Source organism: Anabrus simplex, chromosome 1 (genome assembly GCF_040414725.1).
Source record: "Anabrus simplex isolate iqAnaSimp1 chromosome 1, ASM4041472v1, whole genome shotgun sequence".
Taxonomy (NCBI): domain Eukaryota; kingdom Metazoa; phylum Arthropoda; class Insecta; order Orthoptera; family Tettigoniidae; genus Anabrus; species Anabrus simplex.
Window position 1 is genome coordinate 523,632,292 of NC_090265.1, and position 21,446 is coordinate 523,653,737.

At 41.0% G+C, this 21,446-nt stretch overlaps 1 protein-coding gene across 3 annotated transcripts in view; it reads left to right on the forward strand.

The window, feature by feature from the left end:
• Positions 1 to 21,446, forward strand: part of nuf (rab11 family-interacting protein nuf) — a 415,530-nt gene that overhangs the window by 247,067 nt on the left and 147,017 nt on the right. For all 3 annotated transcript variants that reach the window (XM_067135454.2, XM_067135456.2, XM_067135455.2), the window contains exon 7: positions 7,134 to 7,251. In XM_067135454.2, the coding sequence (XP_066991555.2) occupies positions 7,134 to 7,251 (118 nt within the window). The remainder of the gene's footprint in view (positions 1 to 7,133; positions 7,252 to 21,446) is intronic.

A 21,446-nucleotide genomic window follows, 5' to 3' on the forward strand; every position in this document is an offset into this window, starting at 1 on the left:
ATTTTTGAACTCATTGACTGACACAGGGTGATAATCTTCATTTCACAGTCAATAGCGATGAAAATAATAATAATAATAATAATAATAATAATAATAATACTTCAACTTATCCCTGGGATCGCTAAAGCCAACGAGGCTCATTTTGGTTTTGACCGGGGGTTGAAAGCCTGATATGTTTCCTGACTCCTCCTGATTTTTCAAGTGAAATTTCCAACGCGGATTCGAACCCCAGTCGTCGTGGGTGGAAAGCCATTATCTAAGCCACTGAGTAAACGGTGCGACTGAGGATGTGCTCACACTGAGAACATGACTCTCCAGTATCTCCAGGCCAACAGTGATCTTCGCAAGCCAAGATCCAAGAAATAGGGCTGTATGTGCTAAATAAATCTTATGAAGGCTGCTGTACAATACTCACGAGGTAAAATGGTGTTGCTTGTAGAAGGTAGCTTCACAGAATAAGGTAATAACAGCTCGGACAGAGAAACTTCATTTTATAGGCAGTATACACAGTAGTAGGGCACTGATGCGCGTTACTAAGCAGCATAGTCACCGTTCTTGTCCAAGAACCTGTTCCAATGGTACACCAAGGCATAGATGCCGGCATGGAAGAAATCTGCTCCTTCCCACTGGAAACAGCGTGACAAATCACGCGTGCTGTTAGCTGCGTGTGGGCTGGCGTTGTCGTGCAGTAACACCTCAAATTGCCGATGAATTTTCGATAATGAGGCGCCCTTCAGATGCACTTCCACTTTTGGCTAGGGTTCCATGTACCGGGCGAGTTGGCCGTGCGGTTAGGGGCGCGCAGCTGTAAGCTTGCATCCGTGAGATAGTGGGTTCGAACCTCACTGTCGGGAGCCCTGCATATGGTTTTCCGTGGTTTCCTATTTTCATACCAGGCACATTCTGGGGCTGTACCTTAAGACCACGGCCGATTCCTTCCCACTCCTTTCCTTTCCTATCCTATCGTCGCCATAAGACCTATCTGTGTCGGTGCGACGTAAAACGAATTTTAAAAAAGAAAGTCCCATGCACCCCACCCTTCAACTGATGTCTCCTTCGACTCCCGAGGAAATTTCGAACACGAGGAGGAATATAACACTCGTGAGAGCTCTTGTTACCTTATCTTTTGAACCGCCTCTGTATAACAATATAGTAGTGCATTATCCAATCCTGGACGTTTGCGAGTTCGTTGGTGCTCTCACCAGGCCGGAGGACTAGTGATCAGGTAGTCTCAGCCGAGGTTGACTTGTGGTACACTGGTCAGTTCCCGTACTCTCCTAGCTAGCAGTTCGCATGGGTTACTCATTCAAGTGGGTTCCCTGCCGTGTAGTGCTTAATTTCGGAGATCTCATGCCATTGGCACGCAAAAGAGTCCCTAGTATCTAGATTACTCGTTCTCATTCGGTACAGGCACAACTCGATTGAAAAATGAGTTTGAAACCTTGGAAAACATGGAAAGCATACACATGGACTGCCATAATGTGATGATGACTTAGCCTAGCCTTCGTCCTGAGAACTGAACTGGTCCACACCTCTAGGACAGGGTTTCGTTTCTTCAAGTCGTAAGCACGTAATAGGTGTAATAATTTTAATCCAAGGACGTCTGGTGATACAAGTGTTCACGCGTTCATTAATTGTGGAGGCAAATCACTCCCTGTGATGTATGTAAAGTAATTAACATACTTAGTAGAGGTGCATATATTCATACGGCATTTGGTGGGCGATACGAACTGAGGAAAAATACTGCGTTGGCTTTCCTATAGAGAACCGAGCAGTCGTGCGTAACACAGCCGGCCAATTTTTGGTAGAAAGGTAAGAAATAGATCTTACATGTCTTTATTGTTAGTTATTTAAAATAGTAAAATCAACACATTCTCTCGTTCAATTTTCTAGATATTGTTCTTAGACGTTTTAAATCAGGCTCGCTTTTATTTCAGGATACATTTCAGTAGAGATAAGGCTACCCATTCCTCTCGTTCACACGCTACGTCTATATTTATTTGTAAGGCCATTTTACGTTGTATGTTTCCAACCTCATTAGCGCATTCTCTTGGTCTTGATCTTCTGTTCGCAAGATAGCGGGTTCGATTCCAGGTGAGGTCAGAGGCATTTGAAGGTATCTAAATACGATAACTCCTTGTCGTTGGCTTTTTACACTGATCAATAACTTCCTGCACTGGCTTTCAGTTTGAGAGTGGTAACCGTGGGGTTCATACCTGAGTCCAGCAGTGTTTCCACTTCCTGAGGCTTGGCTTCTCACGGTCATCTTTTCCATTTGACGTCGCTTAGTTACTTCTTGTTCTCCTCCCTCCACGCTGAGTGTATCAGATATTAGAGCCGGTTATCGGGTTCGATCCCAACTCAGCCCGATGGTTTTTGAAGGTGCTCAGATACGTCAACCTTGTGTCGGTGAATTTACCGGTCCGTAAAAACTCTACGGGAGTGGGACGTAAACTAGTCGCTTCTTTCTCTTCTTCTAGTTTGAGGTTTTATGGATCATGAGAAACAATGGTTTGCTCGTTAGTATTTTCTTCTCCATCTTCATTCTCTTCATTCTTTCGCTCCTTTTTTTCTGACCACATGCTCTTCGCTCTTGTACTGTACATTGTTTGGATATAAATATGTCTTATGACTGGAGGTCATCCGATAATGCACCGTAAAGTGATGCTACAAAATATGTGGCGGAAGTGTAACCAAAGCAACCATGAAGTCAGTGATGTAAGGTATGGATGGATGGTCATACAGTGTAACCTAGCAAGCGTGCTGGCTATGTCTTATGGCTAGTTGCCATCTGAAATTATCAGCTTTTGATTGATGGTCATGACCGGGAGACACTTACGATCATTTGATTTTCGCAAAGAGAAAAGTGGTTTCTTTTTTTCTGAAATCCTTTGAATTCGTCGTTCATTCGAAACACTTTTCTATTCCAGATCTCCTTTTAGGCGGATCCCAACTTCCGCCATGCCTTTCCTTGTTGTTTTAGCCCATTTTGTGGTCTCCTTAACTTTAGTACTGTAAATGAAATTTTTCCTTGTAAATCCAGATTTTCTTATTCTGAGGAGGTGCCGATAAAACTTGTCTTTTCTTGTGTATTGTATCTGTAATAATAATAATAATAATAATAATAGAGGCCGGGTGTTTATTTTTACAAATATAATACAAAGTATTTAAAACAAGTTCTTCTTTTCTTTGAGTCTCAGGGTTGTATAGGCTTACAGCAAAGATAATTTTGTCTGTTTGCCTATTTCAATGTATAATGTCTATAAATGCCTGTGTTCCTCTTTTTGTAATGAAGTTAACATTGTATTTTACTGAAAACAGCTAAAGTGCGCTTTTTAATTTTCGAAATTACGGGACACACGCTCGCGATAAAAAATGAGACTGCTCTATTCTTGAAGATAATGTTGCAGCATCGTTACTGGTCTAAAGGACCGTCGTGTGACACTGACCTTGCATTCTCTTTTGTGTTGAAAATTGATATACATAATTACTTTACGAAATGCCATTTATATTTCTCATTTTACACGCATAAATATTTATTTCTTAGTACAAGTTAGAACTATACGTTTGTTAAAACGAAAAGTGAAAGACGTTTTAGAGTAGTACCATACTGAGCTTAAAATGATTTGAATGAACACTTAAAATTAAGTATAGTAGGGCCTACCTATTTTAATGTCCATTTTGGAAAATTTTAGAGCCTGTGATAATGCATATTTTAAATTTGATTAGTGTATTTTTGCTTGCCTGTTTTAGTGCCTTATGTCCGGTTTATAATAATAATAATAATAATAATAATAATAATAATAATAATAATAATAATAATAATAATAATAATAATAAATAAGATAATCGAGGAAGGCAAGGGGAAACTGCCTCACTCCTCATTTCCCCGGTACACCTCTCCAGTGTCACCTACTTTCATTTTTCAAAGAGACTGATTTCTTATTATTAGAGTTAAAGGCGGGTGATTATCTTCTTGTATATTCCCTTAAAACAATCACCATCAACACTAGCACCACTAAACAGCAACTGCCTGCATTGTCCTCGTACCACATGAAGAATACAAGGCCCCAACTGAATGCACTAGTTACTAAAGTCTCGGTGTTCGTGGAGAAACGTTTAGAGTGCGCAGAATTTTGAAAACTTGGATATCTACAGTGTGTAGGGTAGGGTGTAGGGGTAGCGTAGGGGCCCCGGGTTCGATTCCCGGCCAGGTCAGGGATTTTTACCTTGACCTGAGGGCTGTTTCGAGCTCCACTCAGCCTACGTGATTAGAATTGAGGAGCTATCTGACGGTGAGATAGCGGCCCCGGTCTAGAAAGCCAAGAATAACGGCCGAGAACGTTAAAAACCGCTTTCCAGAACAACAGTCCGGTAGTCTGCCCTCTCTTAAGCCCGAAAGCAGTTGCAGTTGAAGGGGCGTGTAAGACGCAGCATATCAGTAGCTCTGATCTCGAAATGCGGTCGCAATAATCTCTAGAGAAAGCCTGACTAGGACGTGGTCTGTTAGCTTCGTTCACCAAGAAACACTCAACCTTACACCGCCTCCCTAGTACAGCCCTTGCCTCATTCTTCAGTTCAGTGAGAAGCTATCAGACTACTGCACTTTGTACTGGCCTTGGTACCAAGCTACGCACTAACCCTATTGATCTTCCATCTGCTTAGCCAGCACCTCATTCTATTGAGAGCTTGGCGACAGTTTGTTCTGGTGTTGAATTTGAATAACCGTGAAGAAAGATAGATTAATTAATTCTGTCTGGGATATAATCACATGCAGCAATTCTCATTTTCATGTGGGAAAAATAAACAACAAACAAACAAAAAAACTGTCTAGATTTATCTTAACTCATGATACCTAACCAAAGCAACCCCCTGGCGCTACAGCCCTGATAGACCTTGACTTACTAAGAGAAGACTGCTCAACCAACTGCAGACTACGTGGCCAGCGCGGTGATTCCTCCCGGCTTCTATCTCATGGTAAATAGTTCATTTGTTCTCGCGTAGGGTGATTCGACCTCGAACCAGCCCTCAGATCCAGGTCAAAAAATCACTGATCTGACCCGGGGCCTCCGAGTAAGAGGCAGCTCTCTAGACGACGGGGCTGTTGAAGTCATTATAACTCCAACTCTGTTCCTGTTCCTTTTATGAACGAAATATCACGTACTTAAATTGGAATTAAGTACAATAATATAACATCTTCGTCAAACGATAATGTGGTGAGGTATTATCTTGGCCACCGAAGCTCTACTGAGACATCACATGTGGTCTTCATGTTTCATTGTGAGCACATTGGTACGAAGGACAGGGTACTTGGGGTCGATGTTGGGTGTAAAGTATGGCTCTCTGATCTACTAGCTGCTGTCACCAGGTGTTGTCTGGTAAATCATACATACATACATACATACATACATACATACATACATACATACATACATACATACATACATACATACATACATACATACATACATTTTTTTTTTTTACAATTTGCTTTACGTCGCACCGACACAGACAGGTCTTACGGCGACGATGGGACAGGAAAGGGCTAGGAGTGGCAAGGAAGCGGCCGTGGCCTTAAGTATGGTACAGCCCCAGCATTTGCCTGGTGTGAAAATGGGAAACCACGGAAAACCATCTTCAGGACTGCCGACAGTGGGATTCGAACCCACTATCTCCCGAATACTGGATACTGGCCGCACTTAAGCGACTGCAGCTATCGAGCTCGGTATACATACATACATACATACATACATACATACATACATACATACATACATACATACATACATACATACTCCTTGGCGCTATAGTCCATGAAGTGCCTTCTGGCCTCCTCAACAATCCACGTCCATTCTTATGTTTTTGTTTTGTTTTTTTGTTGTTTTTTTCTTTACTTCTACAAATCCCACCCTCCTTACATCGTCTTCCACTTCCTCAAGCCATCCAATCCTAGGTCTTACAATCAAACTGCGTCCTCCTATTTTTTAAATTACTTTCTCCAGTTGCTCAAGCTGTTTTTTATTTCAGGTACGATGTTTTTTTCTGCCGCTTTTCCGACACCCTGGTGGGGTCGTTTCCTGACTCCAATCTTATGTGAAGGGATGTATTTACTCTGGCTTGTTTTTTGTGGTGGTCAGTAGTACGTTGTGTTGTGTGTATGGGAAGAGATGCGTATTGAAACGAATACAAACACTCATTCCCAGAGCCACATGTTTTATCCAAACGCGGCTAAAATCGCAACCGGGAATCGAACCCGGAAAGGCCACGACGCTGGCCATTCAGCCAAGGAACTGGAATGTTTTACAACGTACGCTGAGTTCTTATACATCAAGCACAGAGCGAGAGGCTGCGAGGTTTGGGTCACGTACCTTTCAGCTTGCATTCAGGAGCTAACCCCACTGTTGGCAGCCCTGAAGATGTTTTTTCTTGATTTCCAATTTCCACACCAGGCAAATGCTGGGTCTCCACCTTAATTGAGACCATGATCGCTACCTTTCCATTCCTATCCCATCGTCGCCATAAGATCTATCCGTGTCTGTGCGACGTAAAGCAGTTTAAAAGAAATAAAAATCAAGCCAGGGGTTTTTCAGGTAATTTAGACCCATCAGTAATCGTCCATGCCCTTGCCTGAAACTGAAGTAAATGGGTGTAGTTCGCTGCAGTTTTATCAAGAGCATATCGCACTGACGAGAGCAGTATGTTCTAGTGTCATGTTGCGATATCATGTTTTTTTTTTTTTTGGGGCAACACACAAACTTATCTGACATCAATTGTGTATTGAGCGTGGTGGGTTTACAGCTCTCCACCGTCGAACAGCTTGTATAGAAATGTCTCGTTCTGATTGGTGATTAACTTCATCTGCTTGTTGTATCTGTTTATTTCTTTGCCATGGTGAGTTGAGTTATCCGTAAAACGTGCGCTTAAGTTGGGTGAGCACACTGCTTCAGAAGTGCGAATAAATAGTATTTTATTAGACGATATCCGTGATCTGTTGACGCCTATTGACCGGGAGCATACGCTACCCGCCGCGCACACGTGTCACGGGTAACCCGCTCACCCTGAAGTATGTGCTAGTAGCAATAGGTTACACATACGATATGTGGAGATTGACGTACCGTTTATCTTCTTTTCAGCCAGCTGTACCGCTCGTCGAGTTTCAACTCGTCCGGACGCAGCTCGACGTGTGACACGGCAGACGACATGTATTCTGACGTATCTCTGGAGGAGGACGTACTAGACCTCAACCATAAGGTGAGTACATTTCGTTAAGTAATCCAAATCGTGCTGTCGACTTTCTTCAGAGCAGAATATGCACTCGGTATCCTTCGGCGTGTGCTGAGAGGTGACTAAACAGGCTAAGGCTTGTAGCCTCCCTCCATATGAATACCTTAGTTGGAGAAACAATTAAAAATCACATTTCGTGGAGGGCCTGTTGCTATGGTAACAGAAATTACATTGCTTTCGATGTTCAAAGTGCGAGTATTTTACTCTTTGTAATTTTTTGTTCTCGTCGTATACATTACAGATGATCCGATATGGTCTGGTAAGTAAATTAGCTTCTTTTTGAGCACAAGATATACAAAGAAAGTTTAAACACAGTAACATTGGCAGAGTGAATACCTAAACATCGTACGATGTTCAGAGATGGAATGCTATTATTCAAACGTTCAGTTACACTGCTAATTGGTTAGTATGTTGGCCTTTGGCCCAAGGGGTCCGGGGTTCGATTCCCGGCCGGGTCGAGGATTTTATCCTTCTTGGTTAATTCGACTTGCTTCGAGATTGGGTAAGCGTGACGTCTGCAAAATTTAATTTCATCCTAGTTAGGGCCCCGTCCTAATAGACGTGCATGTCACCCATGGCTGTCGACTCGAAAGACAAACACCAAGCCTCTCCGGTGTCCATAAGCTAATGTGACGAATCTTCGGATTTCTAGAACACGTTTTACTAAACCAGAAATGTTTCTTGTCTCAGTCCTCTACCGTTTCGATAAGTACACACTGCATAACCCTTAGCTTTGTATTTTTCTTAATCATCCTGTAATGATGTCTGTTTTTGCCAGATTTTGGACTTCTCACTTGGGCCACTGCCTTTTTTTGGAATTTCGAGTGTATCACAAATATGAGATTGTGTCTGGGTCTGTAGAGGTAGAAGGGAAAGAAACTGTTTACTGTGCCAGCCTCTGACAAACGAATCGGGTAAATGGAAAATCTGATGAGTGCATAAACTGGAGGTATTGAAAGACCGGGCGAGTTGGCCGTGCGGTTAGGGGCGCGCAGCTGTGAGTTTGCATCTAGGAGATAGTGGGTTCGAACCCCACTGCCGGCAGCCCTGAAGAAGGTTTTCCGTTGTTTCCCATTTTCACACCAGACAAGTGCTGGAGCTGTACCTTAAGACCACGGCCGCTTCCTTCCCATTCTTGGCCTTTCCTATCCCATCGTCGTCATAAGACCTATCTGTGTCGGTGCGACGTAAAACAGATAGCAGGATGTATTGAAAGGAAAATACCCTGGCTAGCGGGACTAGACGAAGGATGTCAACGGCAAGAAAGAATCTGTCCATTTCTACTAGATAAAGGACTGCAACGGATTAAAAGTGCTTAAGGCGACAGTTTGGACATAGTGCTATTAGTTTCAAGAAAACGTATGGTTCTGGAAACTCTTAGGCAACGATTCAAAGAAGAAAACTGCATCTTTGTTTCGCTTTTTCTCCAATTTTCTATTCTAAATATCGAATTTTGTTTCTCCCCTATAAAATTCCTTTTTTATTACGTTTATCTTTACAAAACATAATTTCAGTTTTTTTTTACGTTACAAAACGTTTGTACTAGAGTATAATGTATTACAATATGGTACTATTATGAAGCCTGAGCATAGAATGTTTCGTCACAGCATTTTTTTCAGGTATTAGGGATCGTTATCGTACATTTATGATCAAGCAACAATGGTAGTCAGAGTGGACGAAGACCTCATCACCAATAAAATCCCAGTTGGCGAAGGAGTTCGACAAGGTGACACAATCTCTCCAAAGCTGTTTACCCTTGCCTTGGAAGATGTATTCAAAACCCTTCATTGGGATAATAAAGGAATAAAAATCAACGGGTTATATTTGAACCACCTACGTTTTGCCGATGACATTGTGCTCATAAGTGAAAATCTAGATGAGCTAGAAAGCATGATCCAAGAATTAAAAACTGGTTCTGCTAAGATTCGTTTGGAAATGAACATTAATAAAACGAAAATACTAAGCCCAGAGAGTCGACCACTTAAAATGGGAAACCAATATATAGAAGCTATCGATGAGTACATCTATCTTGGACATAAGATAAAACTTGGAAAAGACAACCAACGTGCAGAAATTCCTCGCAGAATAGGTATGACTTGGACTGCATTCCGAAAACAAGATTCATCCTCACCAACAAGGATGTTCCATGAACACAACGAGCTATGGAGCGACAGATGCTAGGGATCAGCCTTAGGGATAAGATCCGTTCAGAGGACATCAGGAGAAGAACTAATGTAACAGACATCCTAGAGATAGTAGCAAGACTAAAATGGCAATGGGTAGGACACGTAGCTCGACAAGACTACAACAGGTGGACCTCTAGGATTGTTCACTGGAGACCATAGGGACACAAGAGAGGCATTGGAAGACCCCTGAAGAGATGGCTCGACGACATAAAGCTGTTGGCTGGAACACGCTGGTTCCAAGTGGCTCAAGACCGAAGACGATGGAAGCACATGGAAGAGGCCTATATCCAGCAGTGGATTGAAATAGGCTAGAAAAGAAGAAGAAGAAGAAGATCGTACAGAAATTAAACTTTTAAATACAATATATCTCTAAATACACAGAAAAGTCAGTACACCGTGGTTTTTAAACATGCATTATTAAATTCCAAATTTTCAATAACATTTTTAAAAGAACTCCTTTTCTTCATGGATTATTTAAAATGATACCTTTTCTACAATTTAAAAGACATTCCCCGAAAATATCATAAAAATCAATGCGTTAAGTATCTTCAGCCTGTCCCCATAAATGTGAGGTTCCTCTGTCATTTCATTACCTGTCACGTTAAAGGACGCTTATCCGTCACTCATCATCTCGTTTATCTATGGGATTGTGAGATCATGTTGTGGGCCTTTGAGATGCAGAATGGTCCTATTGGATAAGTGCTTCAACAGTAGTTTGTAGTAGCTCCCTTTAAGTATTTATTACAGTGGCACGATTGTTGGTCACGTCAAAGTTAATGCGTAATAATTCAAATTAAAGCAATTCAAAAAGCATGCATTCCCGTAATAATAATAATAATAATAATAATAATAATAATAATAATAATAATAAATGGTAGCTACACGTTGGGCCTCATCAATCAGCATGTTGCCATCGCGCAGTGCTGGTTACTCATCCCCAAATAAGGCAGTTAACTGAATTCAGTACCCAGGGATATAAATAAATCGAATCTATATTATTTTCTACTCTAGGGCTGTACGTTCTTCAGCTACCTTCAGTAGATAATCTATTCACAGCAGTATCCTCTGACGTTGAAGACATTCTAATATTAGGGTGAGGGTGCAATAACCGTTTTGAAAATAATCTGTATGAGTGAAAGTAACACTGAAGTATTGAATTCTGTAGACAATAATTCTTTGCTCTACCGTGGTACAGATTTGGCCTTCATCACGCTACTGCCCCGTACCTAGCACGCACATTGATCACTTGACAAAGGTACCAATACATTTATCTCAGGAAAACGAGGCGCTATAAATCTATCTGTTCGTCAGTCCGGGACTGATTGAACAGATATGAGCTTCCAGTGCAAGAAATAACCATTAACATGCATTTGATATTATAACTCTCTGGATAAGTGGTTGAGTGCCTGCTTCTGAGTCCCACGATCGCGGTTTTAGACCAGGCAGAGATAGTCGGATTTTTGAAGAATGGACACTCCATGTCGTATGATGTCTGCATTTAATAGATGATATCTGCCATGACTGAGAGAGAGGAGTGTTTATTAATAATTCATTCATTCATGCGCTTATTCAGTTAATTCATAATGTCTACTGTAAGTTGAGGATAACTTCTGTTTAGACTCGTGACACAATACTTGCACTAATACAGATTAATAAGGGTAAGATACATGTCCTACACTATGTAACAGCGTTAACGTCTAGAACAAAAATAAATACAATTTTAAGAACTAAAATGTAGAGATTTGGTGTAAATTAGTGATTAGGCATAATTGTAATGTTTAGTGCCGTAAACTAATTGTAACAAAGAATATAAAGCATGTATAAAAAACTAATTTGGATTGCACCCCTCCCCCAATGGCACTACGGCCCTTGGAGGGCCTTGGCCTACTAAGCGACCGCTGCTCAGCCCGAAGGCCTGCAGATTACGAGGTGTCGTGTGGTCAGCACGACGAATCCTCTCGGCCGTTATTCTTGGTTTTCTAGACCGGGGCCGCTATCTCACCGTCAGATAGCTCCTCAATTCTAATCACGTAGGCTGAGTGGACCTCGAACCAGCCCTCAGGCCCAGGTAAAATTCCCTGACCTGGCCGTGAATCGAACGCGGGGCCTCCGGGTGAGAGGCAGGCACGCTATCCCTGCACTACGTGGCCGGCATAATTTGGATTGTAATAAATCATTATTCTCTCCCTAGTTTCAGGCGATTCAGAACTAGGGGATGGGATTATTCTAGTCCAGGGATGGCGAACCTATGCTACGCGTGTCACTAGGTGACACGCGAACACGATTTCAGTGGCACGCCACATGAACATAATATTATTTTATATATACGTCTTGTACTCCAGACAATGCATATCTTATAGTGTTTCACGTGTAAGAAATAAATATCGAAAATCTAAATCCTAGTTCCATTCGGACGTGCAATATGGCAACACGGCTACACTGATAGGTCCGAAAGTCAGGTGAGATAGTGTCGTTTTCTGGTGGTTTTGTACACAGACATCGCAAACATGTTTTCGGTGCCGAAAAGAACAGAAACTTAACAAAGGTGGTGACCGTATATTTCAAGAACTCTGGCCAAGAGAATTCGGCCTGTTAAAGAGATGTGTTGCCTGTTCCTCATTTAATGTAAAGCGCAATTTCGAGACTGGTAATTCAAATGTTTGTTGCATTTCAAATGAAGAAAGAAAATATCGAACATTACACAAAACAAACCAGGTCTTTTGTATCATCTTTCCGGCCAAGGAATAATATCAGTGCGGCTGTTTCTATCTGTCTCACTGCATAGTACAGCATGCATGGGAAACCGATTTCTGATGGTGAGTTGATTTCTGATGGTGAGTTGTTGAAAGAAAGTTTCTTTTTGACGTCCAACACATTATTTGAAAACTTCCCTAACAAACAACTAATACTTAACAGAAATAAAGGAATGCCAGCCAGCTGAACTGCTGTCAGGGATGGAATAATAAAAATGAGTGAAGAAGTTTCGGAGCAGTTGAAAGCTAATTTGGTTAACTCTCACATGTATGCAGTATGTTTTGATGAAATCATGAATGTGGCCTTACAAACAAGGATAGCCGTTTCTTTAGATATCCTCATGGAAATGTGATCAGGGAGAAATTAGTTTAATTGTGAGCGTACAAACTACGACCTGGAATGGAGAAAGTGAAGTCCATTCGCAGTATTAGTACTTTTGATTTTTATATCTAATAATATTTTTTTACAATTTGTTTTACGTCACACCGGCACAGATACGTCTTGTGGCGATGATGGGACAAGCTTACGAGTGGGAAGGAAACCGCCGTGGGCCATAATTGAAGTACAGCCCCACGGAACATGCAATCACATGTATTCACAAGATATATGTATAATAAATAAATAAATTAATTAATTAATTAATTAATCAGTGAATGAATAAATAAATAACATATTATGAAACATAATCGGGAATTTATAAAGGAAGTCGCCGGGGGGGGGGGGTCGTACGTTGTAGACATCCCTTAGTGGAAAACAAGTGGCACAGTCAACAGATGAGAATAATAAACCAGACTTAAAATGGCACACTAGTTGGAAAAGGTTCGCCATCCCTGTTCTAGTCTATTGTAACAGATATCTGGTGACACATTTGGTGTTTACCCGACAAAAGTAATTAAAACTCAGCTATAGACCGCCCATCTGGTAGGGCAAAACGAAACATCGAAATTGACGTAGGTAGCCTGGACTGGTCAGATTAAAATTCCTGCACATGGCCGCTGAGACCATACGATTGTTATTATTATTATTATTATTATTATTATTATTATTATTATTATTATTATTATTATTATTATTCACTCAAATCCTGAATCCTCATTCCGAGAAAATGCGTGAATCATTCTGTCAGGATTGTTCTCGTACGAGAGCTTCACAGCTGAAATATTTGATCTTGAATTTTAAGAGCGATCTACTGGACCAGGAACGATCTTCTGTGAGTAAACTTTGACCATACACTACCTCGTCTTACGAGATTTTTGTCCATTTCTGTTCTCTAGGGTTTACTACAGTAGCTTCACTCTCGGTTGACCTGAGTTTCATTCCCGGTTCTGCCACACATTTAAGACTGGCTTTGAGGGACTGGAAATGAATATTGTCAGGTAACATACTGAAGAAAACAAACACGAATTAAAATCCCACACTGTCACCCTAGAAATGTTTTTCCGAGGTTTCTCACTTCACCTCCAGCCGAATGGGAAATGGTATTTAACATATTGACTAAGGACGTGTCCTTATACTGTATATCATAAAAAGACAGGGCCCTTGGAGGAGTGGAAGGTAAAGGCTTCCACCATTGTTAACCGCGGCACGTGATGGGGTAGAGTGGTTAGCTCTACGCCCGGCCGCCCTTGCCCCCAGGAATTAACCTGGTACTCATTTTTGGTGTAGGAGTGAACCTCAGGGCCATATGCACCTCCGGAAGTGGAAATCTCGTTTCTTAAATTTTACGACTTCCTGACGGGAATTCGAACCCACGTCCTTCCGGGAGAACCGAGCACGCCTTTACCGCCTCGGCCAGGCAGCCCCTATTGTATATCATAGTCCCAATTAATTACATATACGCCTACTCATGTGAGTGCAGACAATATCACCACGGTGGATATCACACTCATATTATGAGTTCTCAATATATGGGTCTGTTGAATTCATTTCGCTAGTAAAGCTCCTCACAAGAGTTAGTGGGACAAAAATCCATTCACAGTGTTATTGACATTACGATCAACACCATCACATTATTAATCAGAAACGTTGTAAATTTGTCCCACAGGAGTTCGTATACGTGCCGGTAAATCTACCGACATGAGGTTGACGTATTTGAGCACCGGACTGAGCCGGGATCGAACCTGCCACCTTCAGCTCAGAAGGCCTGCGCCTCACGATTTGCTACTCAGTCCGGCAATCTCATAGGGTCAGGGGTCCGACTCGTTGGCTGAACGGTCAGCGTACTGGCCTTCGGTTCAGAGGGTCCCGGGTTCGATTCCCGGCCGGGTCGGGGATTTTAACCTTAATTGGTTAATTCCAATGGCACGGGGGCTGGGTGTATGTGTTGTCTTCATCATCATTTCATCCTCATCACGACGCGCAGGTCGAACCCGTCCTGAGATATCCCGGCACTAAAAGCCATACGACATTTTATTTCATAGGGTCAGGGAATGTTTACATTTCAGTGGGCTTCGTGGGACGATATGGAAGAACGTTCTGGTTCGGTCTGGAGAGCAACAGGAAGCTACGTCACTCTTCGTTTCCCTAGTACGCCTCTTCAGTGATCCGTAGACAGTCTGACAGCTGATGGTGGATCGTTTGAATTTGTAAACTTTGGGCTGCAGACTAAACAAACGAAATATATTCCGAAAGGGGGGTAAACATTGTCTTCGAGGCGGTTTTCAATTGCTACATCTGGACTTTTTCTTCAAATATGTTGTGTGTTTTCTGTATTTTTCAGAGTTCCCTTTTGAAACTATAGGAATTAAATTCAGCATTGATACAATACTGTCCCTGTATCTTTCATCTGTCATAATTTATTGTGGATTGTAATTGATATTGGTGACTTTGCTGTATTTATTTATAATCTGATCATCTTTCTGTGTTCTTGTTAAGAGTATCTTATCTACGTCAAGTCTACTAAAGCAATCTTTCCGTGAACGATTGGTACTCACTGATAGTACATGGCAATTTTTCCATTACTTGTATTAATCGACTACGTACACTAGGTCCCTCTGTGGGTCAGTGGTAGTGTATCCGCCTCTGAATCCGAAGATCGCCGATTCAAACCCTGCAGAAATAGTTGGATTTTTGAATGGTGGGAAAGTCCATTCGACACCCCATGTCGTACGATGCCGGCATGTGAAAGATCTTTGCTAACAACCTTAATTAACATTAAATTAAACTCAGCCATAAGTCGCCAAACAGAGATTCGTTTCTGTATCATCTGGTAGTATAAAATACAACGACGAAGTTAACACGGAGACAGCCTAAACGGTTTCAGTCTGAATACTTCGACATATTACCTAATTTGAGCCTATACGATTATTATTATTATTATTATTATTATTATTATTATTATTATTATTATTATTATTATTATTATTATTATTATTATTATTTTCGCCAGTTTATTGGAGATGGCACTGGATGATAATTTGGCATAGTTTTACGACAGGGTGCCCTTCCTAACGCTAACCCTGTAAGGGGAATGATTTCACTATTGCGTGTTTCTGTGGTGGTTTGTTAAGAAGGAAGTCATACTTCCCAGTGTAGACTCAGTTAAATATAACTTAAAAGCTTTTCAATTCTCAAACACAGACTGAATAGCTTTTAAGTTACATTTATTCTGTGGTAGTTGGTAGCATGGTGTGTAGATAAAGTGTAGCGACCGAGAATCAAACCCAGGGGGCCTCTGTACCGAAGGCCAATACGCTGGCCATTCTGTTAAGGAAAGGAGTTTATATTATTTTATTCAGTATGACAGACTGAATCAGTTATGGAATTTGCAGGTGTGCATTTGCTTTGTTAAGTATTATAGTGGTATCTCAAACACATATGCCAGTGTCTGAGGTATATAGTGACTGTAACCCAGATCTGGTTCGCTATTTGTCCGATAGGAGGCATTTGTCGTGTCTGTCAACACCACCTGTAAGGAAGGTGGTGTGTAGACATTAGACAGCACGTGTAGGACTGACGTAAACATAGCAAGAGTAGGTACCTACGACCTGATTCGAATTGTGACATTGCTGCAAGATGGACGGCGACAAGTGAGTCAGAGTGATGTCTCCAGAGTTTGGAAAAAGTTCAGGGAGCCACAAACGGTTGCTGATTGACAACGGAAGGGACGCTCAAGCAAAACAGCTCTCAGGTATGATCAGTATTTATTGCTTTCAGCACGTTGTAGGTCCACTGCTACTGTCACCTCATTCCGCTAGGATCTTCGGAGGGCCACCGTAGTGAATGTGTTAGATCAGACAGTGAGAAATCGTTTGCACGATGGGGGACTGATATCAGGGAGGCCTGTGGTTAGATGCTTCTCTTAAAACCATACCACTGGGCAGCATCAGGAACAGTGGAAGCGTACGTTGTTTTCAGATTAGGCCACCATAAGCTCCCACTCATACCACAGGAGCATTAGTCCGGAGACAAGACGGTACAAGCCCTTCATTGTGAAGCACCATCAGCAACAAAGGATTTTTGTCATATTTTGGGGTGGGATAAGGTTTCGTCGACGTGCGCCCCTAATTCCTATCCAGAGTAACATGACTGGTATACATATAGGCAAAACATCCTCCGAACTCACAGGATTTCTTGTCACTGTGGGCGGGGGATTTACTCTAGTGGAAGACAATGTTCGAGCCAGAGTGGTCAGTCACTTGTTTGACACGCATGGCATACAGCGAATGCTACGGCCGCAATATTCTGCCGGACATGAACTTTATTGAACATGCATGGCGTGAACTGGAGGGAGCAATTAGCCACCGTTCTAATCCTCCTGCTAACATTCAGCAACTGACTGCTGCTGCTGTGCAAGAGTAGAAAACAAGTTGCATTCTTTGGTGCTGACTATGTCTCGCCGTGTTCAAGCATGCATCAGGCCCGTGGTGGCAATAAACGGTATTGATCTGCCACACAATGAACAACAGTCCTACATTACGAACTTTGTGCTTTGAGTTTTTTTTTTTGCATAGCTGACTGGGTGTTTTTCTTTGTATTATTATTATTATTATTATTATTATTATTATTATTATTATTATTATTATTATTATTATTATTATTATTATTATTATTATTATTATATTTACATGGCGTGACTCAGATTACGAAGCCTGCTATTCTACCAAACCATGTCTTATATTGTACATTCAGTTTAACAATATATTACACACACACACACACACACACACACACACAATAATAGTAAACTGTACACATAGTTATAAAACACATTATAGGAAAGAAAAAAACTTACAGTACCGGTATATAAAATAATACGGCATAAAGAAAATTGTCCTAATTCGTTAATAAAAACAAATTTAGTAAAACTTTGTGACACACGGAATAAAATAACAAAACAGGAAAACAGAATTAATGTATTTACCCTCAATACTCTAAGTACCGCTGCTAACATTTCTTTTTAAATACCGGTTCAAATAGGGTATCCCCCCTCCTTTTTTTAAATGATATTTGTTCGTGGCGTCGACCATTTGAGAGGAAGCTGCGTGCAAGTGGAATTGCGGAAGTGTAGAGAGTTGAATGTGAGGCAAGCAACGTTAAGGACGACACAAACACCCAGTCCCCAGGCCAGTGATATTAACCAATTCAATTTAAAAACCCTGACCCGGCCGGGAATCGAACCCGGGGCCGCCGGGTGACAGAGTGTCACTTAGGTCATTGGGCAACGAATTCCATGTTCGAATTGTACTGGCAACAAAATCAATTATTGTACAGAGTGGATCTGTGGTTTGATATTTTGAGGATTAGGTTGGCTGCAGCTCTGGTCGGGATGTTATGACTAGTTGAGAGCAACTGGGAAGAATCTGTTAGATACGAGGGTGTCTGCTTGTATATTATTTTGTGGAGTAAGAGCAACGAATGATAGCTACAACGCAGGTTCAGTTTAAGCCTATTTAGCTCATGGAATGCATGAGTTATATGATGAAATATTGGAATGTTCATTACAAAGCGGACGCAAGCATTCTGAGTTCTCTGAAGTCTGTAACAGAGGGCGCCACTTAGTCTGCCGTACACGACGTCACAGTAGTGAAACAAAGGCATTGTTTCACGAGAGTTGGAATCTGACGTTTAGCGCCACCGGCGAGAAAAAGTTTGACTAACGATGCTCGAAAATGGTCTGTTGCTATGGCAACGATAACAGCGATGCCATATCTATCGCCTCGTGGGTTGGCTTGCACTTTGTCGGTTTTTTTTTATTTATTTTTTTATGTTATTCATAGTGGTGCTGTGTTAGCTGTTGCTGCTTTGTGTATTTACGTGTGTGTTTTCTGAATATTATTATCGTTTTTTAAGTTTTTTTGGTAAGTTAATCAGTGTCTAGCTATATAGCATGCGGAAGGGAAACGTATATTAGAATTTTTTCATACTAATATTAGAAGCATAAGGGAATTTTTTCCATATTTAATACGTGCATTTGTTGAGGTTATTGTCAGAAACATGATTCTGTTATTGGTTATGAAATCTCATTTTTATCGGCACCGACGTGTTCTGTATCAAATAATGGAATTATTAGCTCGAGCTTCGGAACGGGTCAAAGTTTATTGAATTGCACTAGGCCTACATATTTTATTAAACACTCAGCCTGTGTTAAAGGGTAATATGCCGCAGAGTGAGGTAACTATGACAACGCAGCGTACTTCGTAGTTACTGCTTTCGCCACTCAAATGTCTGACTCCCAACTCTCGTGGGCCAAACTATGGCTGTTGTATATGCCCTTCATGATATATAATGCACGTACATACACATAGAAAAATTAAAAAATGCTGTAAACCAGAATATACAAAACATTTTTTGAGAACGGTATAATATTAAACGTATTCAGCATACCTGTTCTCTCCTATCTACCAGTTCAGTACTTCAGTTTGGTAATATGTGCAATTATTTGCAAAACTATTCACTATTAGGCTATAACTTCCTGTTTACAAATGAATACTTGAAGATGACCATTTAAATGCTTTCAATACAGTGCCGATTTACTTACAAATCGATTTTTGTGGATGTGTCTAGTTTCGCTTTTAATAACTTGCATTAAATTCATGTTTGTATGGAGTTTTAGTGACTGAAAGATGGATGTTGTCTGCAATCGTCACATTTAAAGACAGCTGGTTGAAGTGTTTTTTAACAATCAAAGGCGCCAGATTCTCTGCACGAACTTAACTCAGGAGAAGCATTTAATTCTAGAGGAGGTATTTCATCTTCTCACAGTCCTGCAACATGTTGAAAAAGATCAGAGGTGAATGAAATAGTCTTGCGATTTCCCCAGCTGTTAATTGCTTTCGTCAGAGGTCTGAGACTCCTATTGGTGTTAAATTAAAACTTAATGTCTCAATGAGAAACGAGGCTATGGCGTGCTACGACGATTAACGTGTGAGAGAAAAGGAAGTAATGATCCATTAGGAACTCATGCTCCAAGTCGGAGCGCTGCTATTGCGTCACGAAACCAAAATAACCAGCGGTTCCCATACCACGTATGATGAGAGTTACGTAAACTCAGTTCTTGTTCTGTACAAGATGTCACCCGTGGTAACAACATATCAGCTCGGTCGAGTCTTCCAGAAGTGCAGCCAATATCAATAAATGTATGGTATAAATGTCATCGTTTCGCTTCGCATTATCACAGTAGATCAATTTCTACACGGAAAGAAGACGACGATGGTTATAGTTTAATGAACTGATTATTTCCTAATACATTGACTTTCATGCCAAAGTGATACAACTTGATATTGTCTTCTATTGAAACTGATGAAACGTTAAATGTCACAACCCAGCATGGATACAGATTGTACCAGCCATAAGTCTGAAGAACAGTGAAGAGTACATCAATCTTCAACCTATGAAGTTCCGTTAAAAAGTTTACTGCTCTGCAGCACTTATATAGGAAAATTCGGATGAAGATAAACGAAGTTTTCGACCCAGATTCAGCGCTACATTTTCCACTTCTAGTAACCATGATACTAATAATACTATTAATGAATAAATATTTATTTAGTTATTTATTTATCGTATGGCTTTTGGTGGAATGCCAGAGGACATGTTCGGCTTGTCTGGTGCAGGTCTTTTCATTCGATGCCCATGGGTGACCTGCGCAGCTGGGTGTAGGATGATGATGATGAGGACGTAGGGAGAGGGTAACACCCGTTGTCGGCACATAGCCTTCTACTATCCAATAAGACCAGGGGTCTGTTCAAGGCTTAACGTTTCCATTCGGCAGACGAATCTCTATCAACAGTGTCATATGCCCTCACTCCACATGAACACTGCGGAGAGGTTTGGAATTGAATCTAGGTTTTGGAACGTAATATATTGGTTAGAAATTATATAGCACCACGTCTCCTGTCTTACCAGCCAACATTCTGACGGTAAATTGTTTTCCGCTAATGAGACTCGAACCGGCTCACCACGGTGTCAGGCCATACAGACTTGACACTTTCACGATTATGACCACCAGGCTGGTAATAATAATAATAATAATAATAATAATAATAATAATAATAATGTCAAAATGAAGTATCTTGTCTATCTAGTGAGGGATGAATTTACGCTACTTAACGTGACAACATGTCAGTGATTAATATGTAACTTTAAACTGTATTGAATTACCATTCGTACTGTAAATGGTTAAAACGTTATTTATTTATTTATTTATTTATTTATTTGTTTGTTTGTTTGAAAGCACGTGGATAGCTATGAGGGACGGAACCACATTATAAACATTTCTCGAAAACGGTAATGATAACGCTCTGTTTTGTGCCTGTATCCCATCGTGTTCCAGTATACAGAGTGTTAGAAATATGACGTCCAATAATCAGTGGTGGTGATAGAGGTCTCGTAGTTGTCAGCTTGCATTCTGAAGGTAGTGGATTCGAACCCCACTGTTAGCAGCCCTGAAGATTGTTTTCCGTGGTTTTTCATTTTCGCATCGGGCAAATGCTGGGGATGGACCTTAAAGTCGGTGCGACGTAAATGAACTTGTAAAAAAAAAAAGGGGGGGGATTAGGATAGTTAAAATGAAGAAAGGAACCAATACTCTAACTCACAATTTTCGTAGAGAACTAGCTAAAGGTTAAAAATATAATGCACATTAAGAACCACAATTTATCAGATGGGAGACAATTCAAAGGTTATTTAGGGCGTAGACCTCATCTAAAGTGGCATTAACGTTATTTGCCCCATGTGAATACAATTGTGAGTAACAGGGTTGGTTCCTTCCCTCATTTTAATTGT